This window comes from Salmo salar, unplaced genomic scaffold, assembly GCF_965601325.2.
Source record: "Salmo salar unplaced genomic scaffold, fSalSal1 ptg000691l, whole genome shotgun sequence".
NCBI classification, from domain to species: domain Eukaryota; kingdom Metazoa; phylum Chordata; class Actinopteri; order Salmoniformes; family Salmonidae; genus Salmo; species Salmo salar.
The window spans coordinates 661,036-688,538 of record NW_027675466.1 but is presented as its reverse complement, the minus strand read 5'-3'; the positions used below and the strand labels follow the sequence as shown (position 1 = coordinate 688,538).

General features: G+C 41.6%; 1 protein-coding gene across 3 annotated transcripts in view; it reads left to right on the top strand.

Annotated features, from left to right (window-relative positions):
- LOC106599998 (NLR family CARD domain-containing protein 3) overlaps nt 1–9,899 on the top strand; it is a 36,289-nt gene extending 26,390 nt beyond the window's left edge. For all 3 annotated transcript variants that reach the window (XM_082972447.1, XM_082972448.1, XM_082972446.1), the window contains 4 exons: nt 3,529–3,702; nt 4,774–4,947; nt 5,261–5,307; nt 5,693–9,899. In XM_082972447.1, the coding sequence (XP_082828573.1) occupies nt 3,529–3,702; nt 4,774–4,947; nt 5,261–5,307; nt 5,693–6,243 (946 nt within the window). In that variant the 3' untranslated portion in view covers nt 6,244–9,899. The remainder of the gene's footprint in view (nt 1–3,528; nt 3,703–4,773; nt 4,948–5,260; nt 5,308–5,692) is intronic.
- The last annotated feature ends 17,604 nt before the right edge of the window (nt 9,900–27,503 follow it).

Genomic DNA, 27,503 nt, shown 5'->3' with positions numbered 1-27,503 from the left:
AAGTTTGACACTCACCAAACTCAGATTTACTATAAGAAAAATTGGATTACCTTTGCTGTTCTTTGTCAGAACGAACTCCCAGGACTTCTACTTCAACAACAAATGTTGTTTTGGTTGCAAATAATCCATAGTTATATCCAAATAGCTGCGTTTTGTTCTTGCGTTCAAGACACTATCTGAAGGGTGACGCGCCGTCGCGTATCGTGACAAATTTTTTTAAAATATTCCATTACCGTACTTCGAAGCATGTCAAACGCTGTTTAAAATACATTTTTATGCGATTTTTCTAGTAAAATAGTGATAATTTTCCAACCGTGAGACGTTGTTTTCGTTCAAACACTGAAAATGTAAAATGGACTCTTCACATGCACGCGCACCCGTCTCATTGTTCTCAGATCGACCACTATCCAAATGCGCTACTGTTTTCGCCCAGGGACTGCAGAGTCATCATTCCCCGTTCTGGTGCCTTCTGAGAGCCTATGGGAGCCTTAGAAAGTGTCACGTTACAGCAGAGATCCTCTATTTTCGATAGAGATGACAAAGAAGGCCAAGAAATGGTCAGACAGGGTACTTCCTGTATAGAATCTTCTCAGGTTTTGGCCTGCCATTTGAGTTCTGTTATACTCAAAGACACCATTCAAACAGTTTTAGAAACTTTGGAGTGTTTTCTATCCAAAGCTACTAATTATATGCATATTCTAGTTTCTGGGCAGGAGAAATAACCAGATTAAATCGGGTACGTTTTTTTATCCGGCCGTGAAAATACTGCCCCCTATCCATAACAAGTTAAGTACCAACGCATATTTTCAACTGGTTCTATTGTCGAAATATGGTTCCTTTCTCCCCACTTGTTTGATGTTCCCAGACTCTCTATGTTTAACAAAGGCTATTCAAGAGTCCTTCAGTAGAGTCAGAGAGAGAGGGAAGGGAGAAAGGTATTTATGGGGGGGTCATAAACCTTACCCACAGGCCAACGTCATGACATCAGTGTTCCTGTGTTTGGTCATTAAGAGATAACTGTTCACCTGATCTGAGTGTTAACAAACTCAGTATTATACTCAATACAATGTAAATCTGACACCTCAGTATATGTAGACTGTGCTTAAACTCTACCGTTTTAAAGGTCCAATGCAGCCATTTTTATCTCAATAGATCGAATCGCTGAGCTGACAAGGTAAAAATCTGCCGTTCTGCCCCTGAACAAGGCAGTTAACCCACTGTTCCTATGCCGTCATTGTAAATAAGAATTTGTTCTTAACTAACTTACCTAGTTAAACACAGGTTAAATAAAAATAAATAAATACAAATCTCTGGGTAAGAAGTACCTTACTGTGATTGTTTTCAATTTAAATTGTAAAAATAAACAAAAAATTGTTTGTTCGCAAAGAGCAATTTCTCAAGGAATAATTTAGCTAGGACTGTCTGGGAGTGGTCTGAGTGGGGAGGGAAAAACTGAAAACTAGCTGTTATTGGCAGAGACGTTTGGAAGAAAAACTCCATCACACCAAATTGTATTAGTATGAAGTAACATATATTTTTAAAAAGCTCAGTATTTGTATCATTTATTTGTAAAAATTTTTGCTCGTCTTTATCAAGGGATCCAATAATTCAGGGCTCCACTGTACATGTATTCATTATCATTACTCTGGTGTTATTTGTTATTTGCATAACATTATCTGATTGGCCATATGCTAATGAGGGCCAGTGGGCACCTCTCTGATATGTTTCTTGTAATATGAAACCATGTCAAGTTAGCAGTAAACATGCCTTTATTAAGTTAAACCGTTCATTGTGATTGTTCTTACATATAGACAAACTAGATTACATGACAATTACAATATTTTATATGAATGAGAGATTGCTTGTAGAGAGAATGCATTTTAAAGGCCCAATGCAGTCAAAAACATGATTTACCTGTATTTCCTATATATTTCCACACTATGAGGTTGGAATGAAATGATGAAATTGTTAAAATTATGATAACGCCCTTTTAGTGTAAGAGTTGTTTTGGTGGGATGAAAACAGGGGATCCAAAAACGTTCACCTCTATCTTTTTTTGTTACTTGTTAAATTAAATATATTTCTCGGAGCAACTGTATTAGTATAAAATAATCTCATTTGTAAAACAAATATGTAGCATACAATATACACTATATATACAAAAGTATATGGACACCACTTCAAATTAGTGGATTTGGCTTTTACAGCCACACCCGTTGCTGACAGGTGTATAAAATCGAACACACAGCCATGCAATCTCCACAAACAAACATTGGCAGTAGAATGGCCTTACTGAAGAGCTCAGTGATTTTCAACATGGCACCGTCGTAGGATGCCACCTTTCCAACAAGTCAGTTCGTCAAATTTCTACCCTGCGAAAGCTGCCCCGGTCAACTGTAAGTGCTGTTGTTGTGAAGTGGAAACGTCTAGATGCAACAATGACTCAGCCGCAAAGTGGTAGGCCACACAAGCTCACAGAACGTAACTGCCGAATGCTGAAGCGCATAGCATGTTAAAAACGTCTGTCCTCGGTTGCAACACTCACTACCGAGTTCCAAACTTCCTCTGGAAGGAACGTCAGCACAAGAACTGTTTGTCAGGAGCTTTATGAAATGGGTTTCCATGGCCAAGCAGCCGCACACAAGCCTAAGATCATCATGCACAATGCCACGTGTTGGCTGGAGTGGTGTAAAGCTCGCCAGCATTGGACTCTGGAGCAGTGGAAACGCATTCTCTGGAGTGATGAATCACGCTTCACCATCTGGCAGTCTGACTGACAAATCTGGTTTTGGTGGTTGCCAGGAGAATGCTACCCGCCCTGAATGGACAATGACATCTGTAAAGTTTGGTGGAAGAGGAACAATGGTCTGGGACTGTTTTTCATGTTTGAGGCTAGACCCTTAGTTCCAGTGAAGGGAAATCTTAATGCTGAAGTATACAATGACATTCTAGACGATTCTGTGCTTCCCACTTTGTGGCAACAGTTTGGGGAAGGCCCTTTCCTGTTTCAGTACGACAATGACCCCGTGCACACAGAAATTGTTTGTCGAGATTGGTGTGGAAGAAATTGACTGTCCTTCACAGAGCCCTGACCTCAACCCCGTTGAACACCTTTGGGATGAATTGGAACGTCAACTGCGAGCCAGGCCTAATCACCCAACATCAGTGCCCGACCTCCCTAATGCTCTTGTGGCTGAATGGAAGCAAGTCCTCGCAGCCATGTTCCAACATCTAGTGGAAAGCCTTCCCAGAAGAGTGGAGGCTGTTATAGCAGCAGGGGGGGGGGGGGGCACTCCATATTATTGCCCATGCTTTAGAATGAGATGTTTGACGAGCAGGTGTCCACATACTTTTGGTCAAGTAGTTTATGTAGTTCAGTATTTGTATGTTTTTTATTTTATAGTATTTTTTACTCATCTTTATTAGTAATTCACGACCCCACTGAATATAAATATATATAGCTACCAATCTCTCTATTCACTGCCAAATAGTTGCAGTGTGATTAATATCATGTTAAACTCTTTACAGGTTGTCACTCTGTGGAGTCACAGAGGAAGGCTGTGCTTCTCTGGTCTCAGCTCTGAGGTCAAACCCCTCACACCTGAGAGAGCTGGACCTGAGTAACAATGACCTGAAGGATTCAGGAGTGAAGCTGATCTCTGCTGGACTGGGGAATCCCCACTGTAAACTGAAGACTCTGAGGTCAGTATTCCTGTAGTTGGTCAACAAGTGATAACTGTTCACCAGATCCACGTTAAGAAAGGGCCTAAATACACAATACAATGACAATTTGATACCTCACCATCTGACCTTTGACTGACAGTATATGGAGCCATACAGTATGCAGTAAAGTATATGGAGCCATACATTATGCAGTATAGTATATGGAGCCATACATTATGCAGTATAGTATATGGAGCCATACATTATGCAGTATAGTATATGGAGCCATACATTATGCAGTATAGTATATGGAGCCATACATTATACAGTATAGTATATGAAGCCATACATTATATAGTATATGGAGCCATACATTATACAGTAGAGTATATGAAGCCATACATTATATAGTATATGGAGCCATACATTATTCAGTAGAGTATATGAAGCCATACATTATATAGTATATGGAGCCATACATTATGCAGTATAGTATATGGAGCCATACATTATACAGTATATTATATGGAGCCATACATTATATAGTATAGTATATGGAGCCATACATTATACAGTATAGTGTATGGAGCCATACACTATATAGTATATGAAGCCATACATTATATAGTATATGGAGCCATACATAATACAGTATAGTATATGGAGCCATACATTATACAGTATATTATATGGAGCCATACATTATATAGTATATGGAGCCATACATTATACAGTATAGTGTATGGAACCATACATTATATAGTGTATGGAGCCAGACATTATACAGTATAGTATATGGAGCCATACATTATATAGTATATGGAGACATACATTATACAGTATAGTATATGGAGCCATACATTAAGCGGTATAGTATATGGAGCCATACGTTATACAGTGTATGGAGCCATACATTATACAGTGTAGTATATGAAGCCATTTACTTTTTGAAAATGTGTAAAATGTTCTCAAGCTCTACATAAGATATTGTGAAGATCAATCCATGTACGGATGGATTTGGCAGGGGACAGGAAACTATTTCTGAAAGTTGCAAAATATACAGTATACAGCTGCCACTCTTTCTTTTCAAAATAATTGTACTCTTTGCAGGCTGTCAGGCTGTTTAGTTACAGAGGAAGGCTGTGCTTCTCTGGTCTCAGCTCTGAGGTCAAACCCCTCACACCTGAGAGAGCTGGACCTGAGCTACAATCACCCAGGAGACTCAGGAGTCAGACTGCTCTCTGCTGGACTGGAGGATCCACACTGCAGACTGGAGAAACTCAAGTATGTACATGTGTCGATCTGTTGATGAGTGACATACTGTAAGACATTTTTCTGCGTTTGGGTTTGTTATGATCATTTATAGTTAACAGGTTAGGTATCATAATTGATAGTTATCAGGTTAGGTACTGTATGTTCATTTAAATGTACTGTAAACCAGACATTTTACTTACCACCACATGGAAAATGTGATATGCTGACTGTGTGTGTGTGTGTGTGAGAGAGAGAGAGAGAGAGAGAGAGAGAGAGAGAGAGAGAGAGAGAGAGAGAGAACCAGTGTGTACATTTACTGTCTGTTCTCCTGCTCCCCTTACAGTGTGAAACCTGATGGAGTGTTAACAATCAAACCATGGCTTAGAAAATGTGAGTGTTGACTAATGTTCAGAATTATCCTGTTATTACTCAGTCTAATTTCAAGTTGATTCAAAGAAAGATCATTTTTCAGAGCTTGTTAAGTGATCTATGTATGTGTGGTTACACTAATTAGACTTCGCTCTGTTGTGGTTATATTTTGCTGTGTGTTTGTGTTTTATCCAAGACAACAGTCATTAACCCCTATTATATACTGTATAATATATGGCTCCATTTACTATATAATGTATGGCTCCATATACTATACTGTATAATATATGGCTTCATCTAGATAACCATCTTAGATAACCTTTCCTTTGTCTTTTAATACCTAGAAACATTAACATTCTGATGTAGTATGACGATGATTTGTGATATACCTGGTTTCATCCATCAGATGTCTGTGATCTCACACTGGACCCAAACACAGTAAACAGACTCCTCTTTCTGTCTGAGGAGAACAGAAAGGTGACATGTAGGAGAGAGGAGCAGCCGTATCCTGATCACCCAGAGAGATTTGAGGACTGTGAACAGGTGCTGTGTAGAGAGGGTCTGACTGGGCGCTGTTACTGGGAGGTAGAGTGGAGTGGGAGAGGGGCTTACATAGGAGTGACATATAAAGGAATCAGCAGGAGAGGAGGGGTTAATGACTGTTGTCTTGGATACAATGACAAGTCCTGGAGTCTGGACTGCTCTGACAACAGTTACACGGTTTGGCACAATAATAATCCCACTACCATAGACGTCCCCTCCTCCAGCTCCCACAGAGTAGGAGTGTATCTGGACTGGCCAGCCGGCACTCTGTCCTTCTATAGAGCCTCCTCTGACACACTGACCCATCTATACACATTCACCTCCACATTCACTGAGCCCCTCTATCCAGGGTTTAGGCTTTGGTATGACACCTCAGTGTCTCTGTGTCAAACACAACATGATGTTTCACTCTAATCAGGGTCATGTTCAGTAAGACACACTGGAGCAACAATGTAGAATATCTCTCTAGTCATGTTCAATAAGACACACTGGAGTAACAATGTAGAATATCTCTCTAGTCATGAGATATAATATTATTATTATATCTAAATATTCATGACAATACACCACCTAAGTGAATAGTCATTAATAGAATGAATTACCCCACTGTGTTGTTAAACTGGTTTCATTTACACATCACTGATCTGGTTGTTATTGGGTTTGTAAATATTGTAGCGTCCCAGGTTCCCAGACAGGTTAATATAATCAATCACCCCACTGTGTTGTTAAACTGGTTTCAATTACACATCACTGATCTGGTTGTTATTTTGCTTCTTAGTGTTTGTAAATATTGTAGAATGTTTATTTGTCAAATTCTTGACACAACAATCTGGGTTGTGTATAAACTTAATTCAACTGAATGAAATGATGTGACAGATGTGACTAATAAAGGGTCATCAACCAGATGGAAGAAGAGAGGTGGACATGTTTTAATATTGATCACAATATGACAGTACAGTAATAGATGGAAGAAGAGAGGTGTAAATGTTTTAATATTGATCACAATATGACAGTACAGTAATAGATGGAAGAAGAGAGGTGGACATGTTTTAATACTGATCACAATATGACAGTACAGTAATAGATGGAAGAAGAGAGGTGGACATGTTTTAATACTGATCACAATATGACAGTACAGTAATAGATGGAAGAAGAGAGGTGGACATGTTTTAATACTGATCACAATATGACAGTACAGTAATAGATGGAAGAAGAGAGGTGGAAATGTTTTAATACTGATCACAATATGACAGTACAGTAATAGATGGAAGAAGAGAGGTGGACATGTTTTAATACTGATCACAATATGACAGTACAGTAATAGATGGAAGAAGAGAGGTGGAAATGTTTTAATACTGATCACAATATGACAGTACAGTAATAGATGGAAGAAGAGAGGTGGAAATGTTTTAATATTGATCACAATATGACAGTACAGTAATAGATGGAAGAAGAGAGGTGGACATGTTTTAATACTGATCACAATATGACAGTACAGTAATAGATGGAAGAAGAGAGGTGTAAATGTTTTAATACTGATCACAATATGACAGTACAGTAATAGATGGAAGAAGAGAGGTGGACATGTTTTAATACTGATCACAATATGACAGTACAGTAATAGATGGAAGAAGAGAGGTGGAAATGTTTTAATATTGATCACAATATGACAGTACAGTAATAGATGGAAGAAGAGAGGTGGACATGTTTTAATACTGATCACAATATGACAGTACAGTAATAGATGGAAGAAGAGAGGTGGACATGTTTTAATACTGATCACAATATGACAGTACAGTAATAGATGGAAGAAGAGAGGTGGAAATGTTTTAATACTGATCACAATATGACAGTACAGTAATAGATGGAAGAAGAGAGGTGGACATGTTTTAATACTGATCACAATATGACAGTACAGTAATAGATGGAAGAAGAGAGGTGGACATGTTTTAATACTGATCACAATATGACAGTACAGTAATAGGGGTTGTGTTCAGTACATAGAAATGGGTCGTATTCAGTTAAGGAGGAAGCTTTTATCTCACACACACTCACTAATAATTCTGTTTCTACTACTGTATGATGCTGTAAACACACTCACTAATCATTCTGTTACTACTACTGTATGATGCTGTACACACACTCACTAATTATTCTGTTTCTACTACTGTATGATGCTGTAAACACACTCACTAATCATTCTGTTACTACTACTGTATGATGCTGTACACACACTCACTAATTATTCTGTTTCTACTACTGTATGATGCTGTACACACACACGTACCCATGGATTTAGTGTTGTAGATACAGTTGAAGTCAGAAGTTTACATACACCTTAGCCAAATACATTTAAACTCAGCTTTTCACAATTCCTCACATTTAATCCTAGTCTTAGGTCAGTTAGGATCACCACTTTATTTTATGAATGTGAAATGTCAGAATAATAGTAGAGAGAATGATTTATTTCAGCTTTTATTTCTTTCATCACATTCCCAGTGGGTCAGAAGTTTACATACACTCAATTAGTATTTGGTAGAATTGCCTTTAAATTTTTAACTTGGGTCAAACATTTTGGGTAGCCTTCATCAAGCTTCCCACAATAAGTTGGGTGAATTTTGGCCCATTCCTCCTGACAGAGCTGGTGTAACTGAGTCAGGTTTGTAGGCCTCCTTGCTCGCACACACTTTTTCAGTTCTGACCACAAATTTTCTATAGAATTGAGGTCAGTGCTTTGTGATGGTCGCTCCAATACCTTGACTTTGTTGTCAAACTTTGGAAGTATGCTTGGGGTCATTGTCCATTTGGAAGACCCATTTGCGACCAAGCTTTAACTTCCTGACTGATGTCTTGAGATGTTGCTTCAATATATCCACATAATTTTCCTGCCTCATGATGCCATCTATTTTGTGAAGTGCACCAGTCCCTCCTGCAAAGCACCCCACAACATGATGCTGCCACCCCCGTGCTTCACGGTTGGGATGGTGTTTGGCTTGCAAGCCTTGCCCTTTTTCCTCCAAACATAATGATGGTCCTTTGTTTCATCAAACCAGAGGACATTTTTCCAAAAAGTATGATCTTTGTCCCCATGTGCAGTTGCAATCCGTACTCGGGCTTTTTTATGGTAATTTTAGAGCTTCTTCCTTGCTGAGTGGCTTCTTCCTTGCTGAGCGGCCTTTCAGGTTATGTCGATATTAGACTCATTTTACTGTGGATATAGATACTTTTGTACCTGTTTCCTCCAGCATCTTCACAATGTCCTTTGCTGTTGTTCTGGGATTGATTTGCACTTTTTGCACCAAAGTACATTCATCTCTAGGAGACAGAACGTGTCTCCTTCCTGAGCGGTATGATGGCTGCGTGGTCCCATGGTGTTTATACTTGCATACTATTGTTTGTACAGATGAACGTGGTACCTTCAGGTGTTTGGAAATTGCTCCCAAGGATGAACCAGACTTGTGGAGGTCTACAATTTTTTTCTGAGGTCTTGGCTGATTTCTTTTGATTTTCCCATGATGTCAAGCAAAGAGGCACTGAGTTTGAAGGTAGGCCTTGAAATATATCCACAGATACACCTCCATTTGACTCAAATTATGTCAATTAGCCTATCAGAAGCTTCTATAGCCATGACATCATTTTCTGGAGTTTTCCAAGCTGTTTAAAGGCACAGTCAACTTCGTGTATGTAAACTTCTGACCCACTGGAATTGTGATACAATGAATTATAAGTGAAATAATCTGTCTGTAAACAATTGTTGGAAAAATGACTTGTGTCATGTACAAAGTAGATGTCCTAACCGACTTGCCAAAACTATAGTTTGTTAACAAGAAATTTGTGGAGTGGTTGAAAAACGAGTTTTAATGACTCCAACCGAAGTGTATGCAAACTTCCGACTTCAACTGTATGTGGTAGTGGAGTAGAGGCCTGAGGGCACACATTGTGTGTTGTGAAATATGTTGTGAAGGTATTGTAATGTTTTAAAATGTTGCCAAACCCTAGGAAGAGTAGCTCCTGCAGTAGCTAATGGGGATCCATAAATAAATATATCATAAATACAGTTACTTCTAATACCTCTGGGATGTTGTCCTCTCTTATCTCTGATCACAGACTTCTAATACCTCTTGGATGATGTCCTCTTTGCAGGCTAGGACCATGTACTTCTTCATGTGACCTCATCAAAAACCTGAAAGAGTGGAGGTATTGGTTTCCATCCTGGCCAGTGGACCAGACCCATAGACTGGAGGTATTAGTTTCCATTCTGGCCAGGGGACCAGACCCATAGACTGGAGGTATTAGTTTCCATCCTGGCCAGGGGACCAGACCCATAGACTGGAGGTATTGGTTTACATCCTGGCCAGGGGACCAGACCCATAGACTGGAGGTATTAGTTTACATCCTGGCCAGGGGACCAGACCCATAGACTGGAGGTATTAGTTTACATCCTGGCCAGGGGACCAGACCCATAGACTGGAGGTATTAGTTTACATCCTGGCCAGGGGACCAGACCCATAGAGTGGAGGTATTGGTTTCCATCCTGGCCAGTGGACCAGACCCATAGACTGGAGGTATTAGTTTCCATCCTAGCCAGGGGACCAGACCCATAGACTGGAGGTATTGGTTTACATCCTGGCCAGGGGACCAGACCCATAGACTGGAGGTATTGGTTTACATCCTGGCCAGGGGACCAGACCCATAGACTGGAGGTATTGGTTTACATCCTGGCCAGGGGACCAGACCCATAGACTGGAGGTATTAGTTTCCATCCTGGCCAGGGGACCAGACCCATAGACTGGAGGTATTAGTTTCCATCCTGGCCAGAGGACCAGACCCATAGACTGGAGGTATTAGTTTCCATCCTGGCCAGGGGACCAGACCCATAGACTGGAGGTATTAGTTTCCATCCTGGCCAGGGGACCAGACCCATAGACTGGAGGTATTAGTTTACATCCTGTCCAGGGGACCAGACCCATAGACTGGAGGTATTAGTTTACATCCTGGCCAGGGGACCAGACCCATAGACTGGAGGTATTAGTTTCCATCCTGGCCAGGGGACCAGACCCATAGACTGGAGGAATTAGTTTCATACAGGAGAATGATCAGAGTCATGTCTCCACTATTACAGGTGTCACGGTTGTCGTTGGGAAAGGAGGACAAAAATGCAGCAGGTATGTGGTTGCTCATCTTGAACTTTTATTAGACTCAAAATGAACACCAAAATAACAAAACGAACTCACGATCAACGAACAGTCTTCTCAGGCTCACACACGTTAGACAAGAAACAATCTCCCACAAAACCTACACCAAACAATTACCCATTTAACCTCTCTGGGCTAGGCGGGACGAATTCGTCCCACCTACGTAACAGCCACTGGCAGCCTGTGGCGCGATTTTCAAAACGTTAAAAATCCTATTACTTCAATTTCTCAAACATATGACTATTTTACAGCTATTTAAAGACAAGACTCTCGTTAATCTAACCACACTGTCCGATTTCAAAAAGGCTTTACAACGAAAGCAAAACATTAGATTATGTCAGCAGAGTACCAAGCCAGAAATAATCAGACACCCATTTTTCAAGCCAGCATATAATGTCACCAAAACCCAGAAGACAGCTAAATGCAGCACTCACCTTTGATGATCTTCATCAGATGACAACCCTAGGACATTATGTTATACAATACATGCATGTTTTGTTCAATCAAGTTCATATTTATATCAAACACCAGCTTTTTACATTAGCATGTGACGTTCAGAACTAGCATACCCCCCGCAAACTTCCGGGGAATTCGCTAACATTTTACTAAATTACTCACGATAAACGTTCACAAAAAGCATAACAATTATTTTAAGAATTATAGATACAGACCTCCTCTATGCACTCGATATGTCCGATTTTAAAATAGCTTTTTGGTGAAAGCACATTTTGCAATATTCTAAGTACATAGCCCAGGCATCACGGGCTCGCTATTTAGACACCCGGCAAGTTTAGCACTCACCATAATCATATTTACTATTATAAAAGTTTGATTACCTTTTGTTGTCTTCGTCAGAATGCACACCCAGGACTGCTACTTCAATAACAAATGTTGGTTTGGTCCAAAATAATCCATCGTTATATCCGAATAGCGGCGTTTTGTTCGTGCGTTCCAGACACTATCCGAAATAGTAAAGAAGTGTCGCGCGCATGGCGCAATTCGTGACAATAAAATTCTAAATATTCCATTACCGTACTTCGAAGCATGTCAACCGCTGTTTAAAATCAATTTTTACGACATTTTTCTCGTAGAAAAGCGATAATATTCCAGTGTAATATAAGCCCAGTGTCCCTTGATCGGCCACTTGAGAAAGGCGATAATGTGTTTCAGCCTGGGGCTGGAATGACGACATTCTGTTTTTTCCCGGGCTCTGAGCGCCTATGGACGACGTGGGAAGTGTCACGTTAGAGCAGAGATCCTTAGTAAATGATAGAGATGGAAAAGAAGTTCAAGAAATGGTCAGACAGGCCACTTCCTGTAAAGGAATCTCTCAGGTTTTGACCTGCCATTTGAGTTCTGTTATACTCACAGACACCATTCAAACAGTTTTAGAAAATTTAGGGTGTTTTCTATCCATATGTAATAAGTATATGCATATTCTAGTTACTGGGTAGGAGTGGTAACCAGACAAAGACAGGTGACCCTGTCTTTGACTTGACAAAACATTACACACAACTCTTGTAAATGTACTGTCCTAACATACTCTAAATTTATGCTTTCGCCGTAAAACCTTTTTGAAATCGTAAAACGTGGTTAGATTAACCTCTATGGGCTAGGTGGGACGCTAGCGTGCCACCCGTGGTGCACTCCATCAACAGCAGGTGCATTTCAAGAGCGGCAAATTTGAATCCAAATAAATGTCAAAATTCTAATTTTTCAAAAATACAACTATTTTACACCATTTGAAAGATAAACATCTCCTTAATCTAACCACGTTTTACGATTTCAAAAAGGTTTTACGGCGAAAGCATAAATTTAGAGTATGTTAGGACAGTACATTTACAAGAGTTGTGTGTAATGTTTTGTCAAGTCAAAGACAGGGTCACCAAAACCATAAAACCAGCTAAAATGATGCACTAACCTTTTACAATCTCCATCAGAGGACACTCCTAGGACATTATGTTAGACAATGCATGCATTTTTAGTTCTATCAAGTTCATATTTATATCCAAAAACAGCGTTTTACTATGGCATTGATGTTGAGGAAATCGTTTCCCTCCAATAACCGGCAGTCAAGTCAGCGTCACAAATTAAATAATTAAAATTAGAAAACATTGGTAAAATATTATATTGTCATTTAAAGAATTATAGATTTACATCTCTTGAACGCAATCAACTTGCCAGATTTAAAAATAACCTTACTGGGAAATCACACTTTGCAATAATCTGAGCACTGCGCCCAGAAAAATACGCGTTGCGATACAGACTAGACGTCATGTTGGGGAGATCTAAAATCGAAAATACTATGTAAATAATCCATTACCTTTGATTCTCTTCATCAGATGTCACTTCCAGGTATCACAGGTCCATAACGAATGTAGTTTTGTTCAAAAAAGCTCATCATTTATGTCCAAAAATCTCCGTCTTGTTAGCACATGATCTAAGCCAGCCGGACTTCTCGTCATGAACGAGGGGAAAAAATATATTTACGTTCGTTCAAACATGTCAAACGTTGTATAGCATAAATCATTAGGGCCTTTTTTAACCAGAACATGAATAATATTCAAGGTGGACGAATGCATACTCTTTTATAACGTATTGGAACGAGGGTACCCAACATGAACTCGCGCGCCAGGTGTCTAATGGGACATCATCGTTCCATGGCTCTTGTTCGGTCAGATCTCCCTCCAGAAGACTCAAAACACTTTGTAAAGGCTGGTGACATCTAGTGGAAGCAATAGGAAGTGCCAAAATATTCCTCAGCCCCTGTGTTTTTCAATGGGATAGGTTTAAAGTCAATACAACACATCAGGTCTCCACTTCCTGTCAGAAAATGTCTCAGGGTTTTGCCTGCCAAATGAGTTCTGTTATACTCACAGACACCATTCAAACAGTTTTAGAAACTTTAGAGTGTTTTCTATCCATATATAATAAGTATATGCATATTCTAGTTACTGGGTAGGATTAGTAACCAGATTAAATCGGGTACATTTTTTTTATCCAGACGTGCAAATGCTGCCCCCTAGCCCTAACAAAACAATCTCCCACAAAACCTACACCAAACAATTACCCATATATAGGACTCTCAATCAGAGGCAACGAGGAAGCACCTGCCTCCAATTGAGAGTCCCAAACCCCCATTAACCTAACATAGAAATACACTCACTAGACTAAACATAGAAATACATAAACATAGAACATAAACCAAAACCCGGAAATAATAAGTCAAACGCCCTTCTACAAAAACACCACCCCGAACCACATAAAACAAATACCCTCTGCCACGTCCTGACCAAACTACCATAACAATTAACCCTTATACTGGTCAGGACGTGACAACAGGAACAGTATCTATACAGGAGAATGATCAGAGTCATGTCTCCACTATTACAGTAACAGTATCTATACAGTAGAATGATCAGAGTTATGTCTCCACTATTACAGGAACAGTATCTATACAGCAGAATGATCAGAGTCATGTCTCCACTATTACAGGAACAGTATCTATACAGGAGAATGATCAGGGTCGTGTCTCCACTATAACAGGAACAGTATCTATACAGGAGAATGATCAGAGGCATGTCTCCAATGTCCACATTAGGGAAAGAAGTCACACTTCCTGTTTCCACTCATCTTTATTTGACTTGCTGTAATACAGAGATACAGGCCGTCTTAAATCGTACATTAACTCTCTTAACTTTTCTTCATTTTGTCTTCATTGAAAATGTGTCACGTCCTGACCATAGTAAGTTGTTATTTTCTATGGTAGAGTAGGTCAGGACATGACAGGGGGTGTTTGTCTGTTTTTGTATTTCTATGTTCAGTTTCTAGTTTTGTATTTCTATGTTGGTGTTGTTTGGGTTGATCTCCAATTGGAGACAGCTGATCCTCGCTACCTCTAATTGGAGGTCATATTTAAGTTGATGTTTGTCCCACCTGTTTTTGTGGGTGATTCATTTTGAGTAGTGTGTTTTCCTCTCTGCGTCAAGTTTTTTTTTGTTTGTTGTATTTCTAGTATTTAGTGTATAGCATTTAGTTATACGGAATAAATAAATATGTGGAACTTCGAACACGCTGCATTTTGGTCCAATCCTTCAGACAGCCGTGACAAAATGAAAGCTGTGTGTTTCTTTATTCACCATTTCAATAAGGGAAGAACCAGTTTTAATGTCCAGCAGGCTCTGACAAGACCCAGAAAGTATTAACACTTCAAGACTCTATGGTCAGATGACTTTTCATAGAGACGTCATGGTAAATAATGGTAATGAGGGGGGGACTAAGACCACAGTACACCACTACACTGGGAGTAGAGAATCATCAATAGTGTTGCTGTGGACACTGGGTAATCTGACTAACACACACACCTGTTTGACCTCTCTGTGACCTCACTGTAGGACTACACTTATGTTACTATTCTGAGTCAATTCAGGTAGCACTTAATGTCCTGTGTTTGTGTTAACCATGGCAACCAGCGTTGTAAATAAAGAGATGTGCAGAAAGATAATCAGCCTCTGTGTCTGTGGATCCTTTCCCCTTGTATGTTTCATATCAGCCTCTGTGGATCCTTTACCCTTGTATGTATGTTTCATATCAGCCTCTGTGTCTGTGGATCCTTTCCCCTTGTATGTATGTTTCATATCAGCCTCTGTGTCTGTGGATCCTTTACCCTTGTATGTATGTTTCATATCAGACTCTGTGTCTGTGGATCCTTTCCCCTTGTATGTTTCATATCAGCCTCTGTGGATCCTTTCCCCTTGTATGTATGTTTCATATCAGACTCTGTGTCTGTGGATCCTTTCCCCTTGTATGTTTCATATCAGACTCTGTGTCTGTGGATCCTTTCCCCTTGTATGTATGTTTCATATCAGCCTCTGTGTCTGTGGATCCTTTACCCTTGTATGTATGTTTCATATCAGACTCTGTGTCTGTGGATTCTTTCCCCTTGTATGTATGTTTCATATCAGACTCTGTGTCTGTGGATTCTTTCCCCTTGTATGTATGTTTCATATCAGACTCTGTGTCTGTGGATTCTTTCCCCTTGTATGTATGTTTCATATCAGACACGCCCATCTTTTCAAAGAAACACCATTTTTATTCAGTCGCTAGTTGACTAAAATAAGGAGTGCTTCAGTCCTTGTTTCATTTTCACTTGTTGTTACCTGGTAAATAACCAACAACCATGGATAACCACAAGGAGAATAAGGTGAGGAAACAGTCCATGTCCAAGTAAGTTTTCAGGTTTAGCATCAGGTTTAGTTTTCCTGAACAACTTTTATGGAAGTTGAGTCGCTGTGTAAGTTAACGTTAGACCTTAGGCTTCATTAACAGACAGTTAATCAGATCAGAGAGATCTGGTTCCCAGTTCATCAGGTTTATAATTTAACGTTAGACCTTTGGCTCCATTAACCTCTATGGGCTAGGTGGGACGCTAGCGTGCCACCCGTGGTGCACTCCATCAACAGCAGGTGCATTTCAAGAGCGGCAAATTTGAATCCAAATAAATGTCAAAATTCAAATTTTTCAAACATACAACTATTTTACACCCTTTGAAAGATAAACATCTCCTTAATCTAACCACGTTTTACGATTTCAAAAAGGTTTTACGGCGAAAGCATAAATTTAGAGTATGTTAGGACAGTACATTTACAAGAGTTGTGTGTAATGTTGTGCCAATTCAAAGACAGGCGTCACCAAAACCATAAATCAGCTAAAATTATGCACTAACCTTTTACAATCTCCAACAGATGACACTCCTAGGACATTGTGTTAGACAATGCATGCATTTTTAGTTCTATCAAGTTCATATTTATATCCAAAAACAGCGTTTTACTGTGGCGTTGATGTTCAGGAAATCGTTTCCCTCCAATAACCGGCATTCAAGTCAGCACCACAAATTAAATAATTAAAATTAGAAAACATTGGTAAAATATTATATTGTCATTTAAAGAATTATAGATTTACATCTCTTGAACGCAATCAACTCTCCAGATTTAAAAATAACCTTACTGGGAAATCACACTTTGCAATAATCTGAGCACTGCGCCCAGAAAAATATGCGTTGCGATACAGACTAGACGTCATGTTGGGGAGATCTAAAATCGAAAATACTATGTAAATAATCCATTACCTTTGATTCTCTTCATCAGATGTCACTTCCAGGTATCACAGGTCCATAACGAATGTAGTTTTGTTCAAAAAAGCTCATCATTTATGTCCAAAAATCTCCGTCTTGTTAGCACATGATCTAAGCCCGCCGGACTTCACTTCATGAACGAGGGGGAAAAATATATTTAAGTTCGTTCAAACATGTCAAACGTTGTATAGCATAAATCATTAGGGCCTTTTTTAACCAGAACATGAATAATATTCAAGGTGGACGAATGCATTCTCTTTTATAACGTATTGGAACGAGGGTACCCAACATGAACTCGCACGCCAGGTGTCTAATGGGCCATCATCGTTCCATGGCTCTTGTTCGGTCAGATCTCCCTCCAGAAGACTCAAAACACTTTGTAAAGGCTGGTGACATCTAGTGGAAGCAATAGGAAGTGCCAAAATATTCCTCAGCCCCTGTGTTTTTCAATGGCATAGGTTTAAAGGTAATACAACACATCAGGTATCCACTTCCTGTCAGAAAATGTCTCAGGGTTTTGCCTGCCAAATGAGTTATGTTATACTCACAGACACCATTCAAACAGTTTTAGAAACTTTAGGGTGTTTTCTATCCATATATAATAAGTATATGCATATTCTAGTTACTGGGTAGGATTAGTAACCAGATTAAATCGGGTACATTTTTTTATCCAGCCGTGCAAATACTGCCCCCTAGCCCCAACAGGTTAACACAGCTGTGAGTTGTTATTTTTTTCGTTTTTTCATTTTTGACAAAATGAGCACTCCTGGAAGTGACAGATTTTGACTCATATTGAGTGATAAGACTGAGCTATTTAGAGAATCCCTTAGCCTTTTGACTAATTTTGGGTTAATTGGACTAATTTTGGGTTAGTTCTCTCAAGAAGAACTAACCCATCTCAACATGACAGAAAGTAAGACAGGGAAACCAATCTCAACATGACAGAAAGTAAGACAGGTGTCGTGACGTTGTATTAGTTAATGTGACGACTGTTGCTCATCGAATGATTAACGGTTTATAATTGCGTGATTAAATGAATTAAGCAATGAATCAAGCAAATATTAACTCATCAACCTGGGGCACCATGGGAAAATTATTTTGATTGAGTTTCTATTTCCCAAATTAACTCAAAGGATATCAGAATATCGATTTTACAACAGTCGCTAAATTAATCAATTTCCTCTACAGTCTCATTCTGAACGTCGCATAATCCGGGAATCTGCACGGACCCGGGCTTCACCAATGAGTTTACCACACCAATCTTAGTTGATTATTTATTTACTAGCAAGCTAAAATGATGATAAAAATACACATACACAAAACACAGTCTAGCTATTGATTAGGACTTAGTATAACGGGCCAACACACTATGGCGCGTGTTACCCAAAATGGGGATTTAAAAGAGAGAGAAACAAAGGAAGTACACGAGAGAAATATACATTTGGGTTCATTTGTCAGCTATGCTTATTTAAACCTAGCCTTGCCCCGAACTGCCGCTCTTATGGGTCAGAATATAATGATGTAATTACGTGTTGGAGGTCTCAGGTGGGAAGCTCCGCGTGTGTCGTTTAGGCTTCTCAATGACGCACTTCTCCGGCGCAACTCTCTGGTTGTCCTCACGATGTCAGTGTCCTTCTTGGCTAAGTGGTCTGATCCCTCGCCCTTGATCTGAAAGGGGTCTTCTGAGGACAGACAGCTCTGTAGCTCAGAGCTCACAACTTCGGACTCGAACGGTGTAGATACCACGATTCAATGGAGAGTGGAGGCTGGGTGGTTCGGCTTGAATTCACCCGCTTAGACACAGCTACTCGTCCGTAGCTCGTGTAGAAAAGATTTCTTTGTCTTCAACCTTGTGTTTCGTTTTGGGGTTCGTTGACTTTGTTAGACCTTCGCTGCAGCTTGGGGTCAATTAGTCTGATATGTTAATTCTTCACTCTCCTGTCTTATACCCTCAGGTCAGAAGTGGGCGTAACCGCCTTTAGGGCAATTCTCTGGGCGGACCAAGTTAAGGGGCAAGGCCTAGATTTGACTAAAATCCTATTTTAGACACTACCTTCACATCTCATCTTTACCAAAACATTCTCTTTGTTTTGGATATTTTCCACACAACGTACAATGTATAAACATCAGGCATATACTGGGAAAACTCTTAAAGGTACAATGTTTTCATAATAACGTAATCTCTTAACCTTTAATAACAATACAAAAGTTACATACATTTTCATATTGCACCTCTCGTCCTGACCACCATTGTGGCTGACGGAAACCATTGTTCCAAAGTCCCTTTATTGCATGTTTAATGTTCTGAGGCCAGTTTTCCATTGTGAGGACAAAGGAATTTCTCTGTGGCCTAAGGTTTATTATGGGCGTGAGGGGTCATAAAACCCCCACATCTTCAGACCCCTAGATCTCTCCTCCTCTGTTGGGGGTTTGGGAGATAATCTGTAGGGTGGTGGTCTCCTGTACCCTGACCTGATCAGGACAGTCATGACAGTCCCCCTCTGGTAGGTTCAACTTGGAATGATTCTGCATGTTGCAACCCACCATAAGAATGACCATCGGATGTCCTGGTCTGTGGATCATCAGAGCAGCCCCCCCCCCCTTTGGTGGTTCACCCTGGTAGGCTTTCCGCAAGCTGTGGATCACCACCAGAATGGACCTAGGAGGTCTGGCAGTGGCTCTGTGTTCCGGCCCGTCGTCCGGTTATCCCGGCTAGTGGACCTAGGCAGTAACTTGGCAGACGTTAATAATGCACAACACTCAGGCAATACATCATTACATTTCCTCCCCAAACGAGCGGCGTCTTGGCTCTAAGGCTTCCTAAGTGTCAAAGGTAATGAAACGAAAAATTGGAATAAAAACATAAAAGTATACAAAATATGTCTACCACACCTTAATCATCTAATATGGACTATGTTCTATATATGTCCAAGGTCTAGGCTAAATAGCTCTATCATGGCATTGTCTCTAATGTCATGTCTAGGGTGATCCTACTTGCAGGTGGGTAGTTAAGGCACTTGGAAAAACTTGGCCCCTGAAGGCCAAAGCTTACATCAGGGACATTACTGGGCTGACCTAGCGAGTTCGGGAGAGGAGGCTGGGACTGGGCCCTGTAAGAGGGTTTCCGGGTCCATTGCCAACTTTCCAAAAATCGGGATCGCTTCCGTCCCACGGGTGATCCTAGTATAAGACCTCATTAGGTCTTCCATTGCACGTGTGCGCCTGTGTACGTAGTAGGTACACACGCCAAGGGAAATGAGACCAAGGATCATAGTAACAGTCAGGATACTGTCCGGCACCGTCCAAGAGCGGGCGACAGACCAATCTTTTGGTCTGTAGTCAGTCGGGTCGACTAACAGTGCCTCATCCAGTACGCTAAGATCAACAGTCATGGGTCCCTCGTACTGGATTTGGTATTGAATGGCTTGTGGTAACTCAAGGGAACGTTTAGCAAAAGCGTCCGGCATTTCAATCTCTGTGTCTATCCGGTCTTCGGGAAGGTGGTATAGAGCGAGGTCGTCTACGTGAATAATCGCCCCCTCTGGTACCGTAACAAAAACAGTCTGGTTGGGGAGGTTCAATTGGGTGATGGAGTCATGGCGTTCGTAAGTCATAGTGGCGGACGCGAACGGTGTGTTGACCAACCATCGGTTCCCTACCACCTCCACTTGTGTGGTGGTGGCCCCATCCCTGGCTGTTAGTTTGGCTCTACAGCGTTCTTCGCTGGTGATAGCTTTAATACCACAAAGACGCTCGGTGTTATCCCTGACAAATGGTTTGCTAGGACAAAGGTAGTGGACATCTTTGGTTAGAGTACACATTAGCAGGTTAGGGGTGAGATAGAAATCTAAATTTCGGTGTTCCTCAAGGTTCCGTTTTAGGACCACTATTGTTTTCACTATATATTTTACCTCTTGGGGATGTCATTCGAAAACATAATGTTAAATTTCACTGCTATGCAGACGACACACAGCTGTACATTTCAATGAAACATGGTGAAGCCCCAAAATTGCCCTCGCTAGAAGCCTGTGTTTCAGACATAAAGAAGTGGATGGCTGCAAACTTTCTACTTTTAAACTCGGACAAAACAGAGATGCTTGTTCTAGGTCCCAAGAAACAAAGAGATCTTCTGTTGAATCTGACAATTAATCTGGATGGTTGTACAGTACGTCTCAAATAAAACTGTGAAGGACCTCTGCGTTACTCTGGACCCTGATCTCTCTTTTGAAGAACATATCAAGACTGTTTCAAGGACAGCTTTTTTCCATCTACGTAACATTGCAAAAATCAGAAATGTTCTGTCCAAAAATGACGCAGAAAAATTAATCCATGCTTTTGTTACTTCTAGGCTGGACTACTGCAATGCTCTACTTTCCGGCTACCCGGATAAAGCACTAAATAAACTTCAGTTAGTGCTAAATACGGCTGTCTAGAATCCTGACTAGAACCAAAAAATTTGATCATATTACTCCAGTGTTAGCCTCCCTACACTGGCTTCCTGTTAAGGCAAGGGCTGATTTCAAGGTTTTACTGCTAACCTACAAAGCATTACATGGGCTTGCTCCTACCTATCTTTCCGATTTGGTCCTGCCGTACATACCTACACGTACGCTACGGTCACAAGACGCAGGCCTCCTAATTGTCCCTAGAATTTCTAAGCAAACGGCTGGAGGTAGGGCTTTCTCCTATAGAGCTCCATTTTTATGGAATGGTCTGCCTACCAATGTGAGAGACGCAGACTCAGTCTCAACCTTTAAGTCTTTACTGAAGACTTATCTCTTCAGTAGGTCCTATGATTAAGTATAGTCTGGCCCAGGAGTGTGAAGGTGAACGGAAAGGCTGGAGCAACGAACCGCCCTTGCTGTCTCTGCCTTGCCGGTTCCCCTCTTTCCACTGGGATTCTCTGCCTCTAACCCTTTTACAGAGGCTGAGTCACTGGCCTACTGGTGTTCTTCCATTGCCGTCCATGGGAGGGGTGCGTCACTTGAGTGGGTTGAGTCACTGACGTGGTCTTCCTGTCTGGGTTGGCGCCCCCCCCCCCCCCCCTTGGGTTGTGCCATGGCGGAGATCGTTGTGGGCTATACTCGGCCTTGTCTTAGGACGGTAAGTTGGTGGTTGGAGACATCCCTCTAGTGGTGTGGGGGCTGTGCTTTGGCAAAGTGGGTGGGGTTATATCCTGCCTGTTTGGCCCTGTCCGGGGGTATCATCGGATGGGGCCACAGTGTCTTCTGATCCCTCCTGTCTCAGCCTCCAGTATTTATGCTGCAGTAGTTTATGTGTCGGGGGGCTAGGGTCAGTCTGTTACATCTGGAGTATTTCTCTTGTCTTATCCGGTGTCCTGTGTGTATTTAAATATGCTCTCTCTAATTCTCTCTTTCTCTCTTTCTGTCTTTCTCTCGGAGGACCTGAGCCCTAGGACCATGCCTCAGGACTACCTGGTATGATGACTCCTTGCTGTCCCCAGTCCACCTGGCCGTGCTGCTGCTCCAGTTTCAACTGTTCTGCCTGCGGCTATGGAACCCTGACCTGTTCACCGGACGTGCTTGTTGCACCCTCGACAACTACTATGATTATTATTATTTGACCATGCTGGTCATTTATGAACATTTTAACATTTTAACATTTTGACCATGTTCTGTTATAATATCCACCCTGCACAGCCAGAAGAGGACTGGCCACCCCTCATAGCCTGGTTCCTCTCTAGGTTTCTTCCTAGGTTTTTGGCCTTTCTAGGGAGTTTTTCCTAGGGAGTTTTTCCTAGCCACCGTGCTTCTTTCACATGCTTTGCTTGCTGTTTGGGGTTTTAGGCTGGGTTTCTGTACAGCACTTTGAGAATATCAGCTGATGTACGAAGGGCTATATAAAAATAAATTTGATTTGATTTGATATAGCCTCCACACTGACTCTGTACCGGTACCCCCTGTATATAGCCTCCACATTGACTCTGTACCGGTACCCCCTGTATATAGCCTCCACACTGACTCTGTACCGGTACCCCCTGTATACAGCCTCCACATTGACTCTGTACCGGTACCCCCTGTATATAGCCTCCACATTGACTCTGTACCGGTACCCCCTGTATATAGCCTCCACATTGACTCTGTACCATAATACCCTGTATATAGCCTCCACATTGACTCTGTACCATAATACCCTGTATAAGGCCTCCACATTGACTCTGTACCGGTACCCCCTGTATATAGCCTCCACATTGACTCTGTACCGGTACCCCCTGTATATAGGCTCCACATTGACTCTGTACCGGTACCCCCTGTATATAGCCTCCACATTGACTCTGTACCGGTATCCCCTGTATATAGCCTCCACACTGACTCTGTACCGGTACCCCCTGTATATAGCCTCCACATTGACTCTGTACCGGTACCCCCTGTATATAGCCCCCACATTGACTCTGTACCGGTACCCCCTGTATATAGCCTCCACATTGACTCTGTACCGGTACCCCCTGTATATAGCCTCCACATTGACTCTGTACCGGTACCCCCTGTATATAGCCTCCACATTGACTCTGTACCGGTACCCCCTGTATATAGCCTCCACATTGACTCTGTACCAGTACCCCCTGTATATAGCCTCCACATTGACTCTGTACCATAATACCCTGTATACAGCCTCCACATTGACTCTGTACCGGTACCCCCTGTATATAGCCTCCACATTGACTCTGTACCAGTACCCCCTGTATATAGTCTCCACATTGACTCTGTACCAGTACCCCCTGTATATAGCCTCCACATTGACTCTGTACCAGTACCCCCTGTATATAGCCTCCACATTGACTCTGTACCAGTACCCCCTGTATATAGCCTCCACATTGACTCTGTACCAGTACCCCCTGTATATAGCCTCCACATTGACTCTGTACCGGTACCCCCTGTATATAGCCTCCACATTGACTCTGTACCGTAATACCCTGTATATAGCCTCCACATTGACTCTGTACCGTAATACCCTGTATACAGCCTCCACATTGACACTGTACTGGTACCCCCTGTATATAGCCTCCACATTGACTCTGTACCGGTACCCTCTGTATATAGCCTCCACATTGACTCTGTACCGTAATACCCTGTATATAGCCTCCACATTGACTCTGTACCGTAATACCCTGTATACAGCCTCCACATTGACACTGTACTGGTACCCCCTGTATATAGCCTCCACATTGACTCTGTACCAGTACCCCCTGTATATAGCCTCCACATTGACTCTGTACCGTAATACCCTGTATATAGCCTCCACATTGACTCTGTACCGTAATACCCTGTATACAGCCTCCACATTGACACTGTACTGGTACCCCCTCTATATAGCCTCCACATTGACTCTGTACTGCCGCACAACAGTTATTTTTGTTGCTCCTTAATTATTAACTTGTTTTCTATTTTTTTTTTTTTTACTTTCTTAAAATCTTTTTTCTTAAAAATACATTGTTGATTAAGGTTTTGTAAGTAAGCATTTCACTGTAATTTCGACACCTGTTGTAGTCGGCGCATGTGACAAATATGATTTGATTTGATCAAGGGATTCAAAAGAAGATAGGAATCATAGGATCTAGAATTGGGTTAAAAATAAAAGTTTTAGTACTGGTGTTTTAGAAGTGTTTTAGACAGAGTAGTGCACAGTTGAGGCCGTCTGCTGACCACATTTCAGCCTTAAAGTCATGGTGGAAACAACAATAGGCAGATGAACCCCTGATTGTTGATTACTCTCAAAGTCATAAAAGACAAATGTCTCTGAATGTTCATCTTCATCCAATGGTTGAAGGTAGCACTCATGTTCCACTTCTTGAACCACTTCAGTGTCTCTGCTTTTCAAAGGCCCTTTACAGACAGGGCAGTGTAGGATACCCCATACCTTTACAGACAGGGCAGTGTAGGATACCACATACCTTTACAGACAGGGCAGTGTAGGATACCACATACCTTTACAGACAGGGCAGTGTAGGATACCCCATACCTTTACAGACAGGGCAGTGTAGGATACCACATACCTTTACAGACAGGGCAGTGTAGGATACCACATACCTTTACAGACAGGGCAGTGTAGGATACCACATACCTTTACAGACAGGGCAGTGTAGGATACCACATACCTTTACAGACAGGGCAGTGTAGGATACCACATACCTTTACAGACAGGGCAGTGTAGGATACCACATACCTTTACAGACAGGGCAGTTTAGGATACCACATACCTTTACAGACAGGGCAGTGTAGGATACCACATACCTTTACAGACAGGGCAGTGTAGGATACCACATACCTTTACAGACAGGGCAGTGTAGGATACCACATACCTTGACAGACAGGGCAGTGTAGGATACCACATACCTTGACAGACAGGGCAGTGTAGGATACCACATACCTTGACAGACAGGGCAGTGTAGGATACCACATACCTTTACAGACAGGGCAGTGTAGGATACCACATACCTTTACAGACAGGGCAGTGTAGGATACCACATACCTTTACAGACAGGGCAGTGTAGGATACCACATACCTTTACAGACAGGGCAGTGTAGGATACCACATACCTTTACAGACAGGGCAGTGTAGGATACCACATACCTTTACAGATACGGCAGTGTAGGATACCACATACCTTTACAGACAGGGCAGTGTAGGATACCACATACCTTTACAGACAGGGCAGTGTAGGATTCCACATACCTTTACAGACAGGGCAGTGTAGGATACCACATAACTTTACAGACAGGGCAGTGTAGGATACCACATACCTTTACAGACAGGGCAGTGTAGGATACCACATAACTTTACAGACAGGGCAGTGTAGGATACCACATACCTTTACAGACAGGGCAGTGTAGGATACCACATACCTTTACAGACAGGGCAGTGTAGGATACCACATACCTTTACAGACAGGGCAGTGTAGGATACCACATAGCTTTACAGACAGGGCAGTGTAGGATACCACATACCTTTACAGACAGGGCAGTGTAGGATACCACATACCTTTACAGACAGGGCAGTGTAGGATACCACATACCTTTACAGACAGGGCAGTGTAGGATACCACATACCTTTACAGACAGGGCAGTGTAGGATACCACATACCTTTACAGACAGGGCAGAGTAGGATACCACATACCTTTACAGACAGGGCAGTGTAGGATACCACATACCTTTACAGACAGGGCAGTGTAGGATACCACATACCTTTACAGACAGGGCAGTGTAGGATACCACATACCTTTACAGACAGGGCAGTGTAGGATACCACATACCTTTACAGACAGGGCAGTGTAGGATACCACATACCTTTACAGACAGGGCAGTGTAGGATACCACATACCTTTACAGACAGGGCAGTGTAGGATACCACATACCTTTACAGACAGGGCAGTGTAGGATACCACATACCTTTACAGACAGGGCAGTGTAGGATACCACATACGTGAGGTTGGGGGTTGTCTATTTTAACGTTGTAATTGCGATGATATTTTGGACATTTCTTGTTAATGTCAAAACTGCTGACAGATTTACATGCCTTGGGATGCCATGTTTCAAGTTTGTGTTTTTCGTAGCAGTAGCAGGAACGACATGTCAGATGAGAATCCTCACAAGGTGTTAGTTGTACGGTTTGCATCAGACATGTTTCATCCTGACAAACTGAACAGTTATACTGTCTGGTGTAGCCTGAATGACATGTTGGACAAACACAGGGAGCTCCTTAGAAAGCTCTGATGTTGGTAATACCATACAACAAATGGTTGTTTTTCACATAAAAGTACAGAATATGAGGATGAGGGTTGTTCTGGGATTTCAAGCGAGCTGAATTAACTCTACTATGGTATAAAACCACAATCTTGATGTTCATCAAATGTTCTAATGTGACTATGTCAGAGAAGCCACAGGCTCCTGTATACATAGACCTACAGCCTTTTGGAGGTCACTAGCCTTTTGTAAAGCTTCTAGAGCAGTACATCCAGGAAGGAGTAAATGTGATAGACCTACAGCCTTTTGGAGGTCACTAGCCTTTTGTAAAGCTTCTAGAGCAGTACATCCAGGAAGGAGTAAATGTGATAGACCTACAGCCTTTTGGAGGTCACTAGCCTTTTGTAAAGCTTCTAGAGCAGTACATCCAGGAAGGAGTAAATGTGATAGACCTACAGCCTTTTGGAGGTCACTAGCCTTTTGTAAAGCTTCTAGAGCAGTACATCCAGGAAGGAGTAAATGTGATAGACCTACAGCCTTTTGTAAAGCTTCTAGATCAGTACATCCAGGAAGGAGTAAATGTGATAGACCTACAGCCTTTTGGAGGTCACTAGCCTTTTGTAAAGCTTCTAGAGCAGTACATC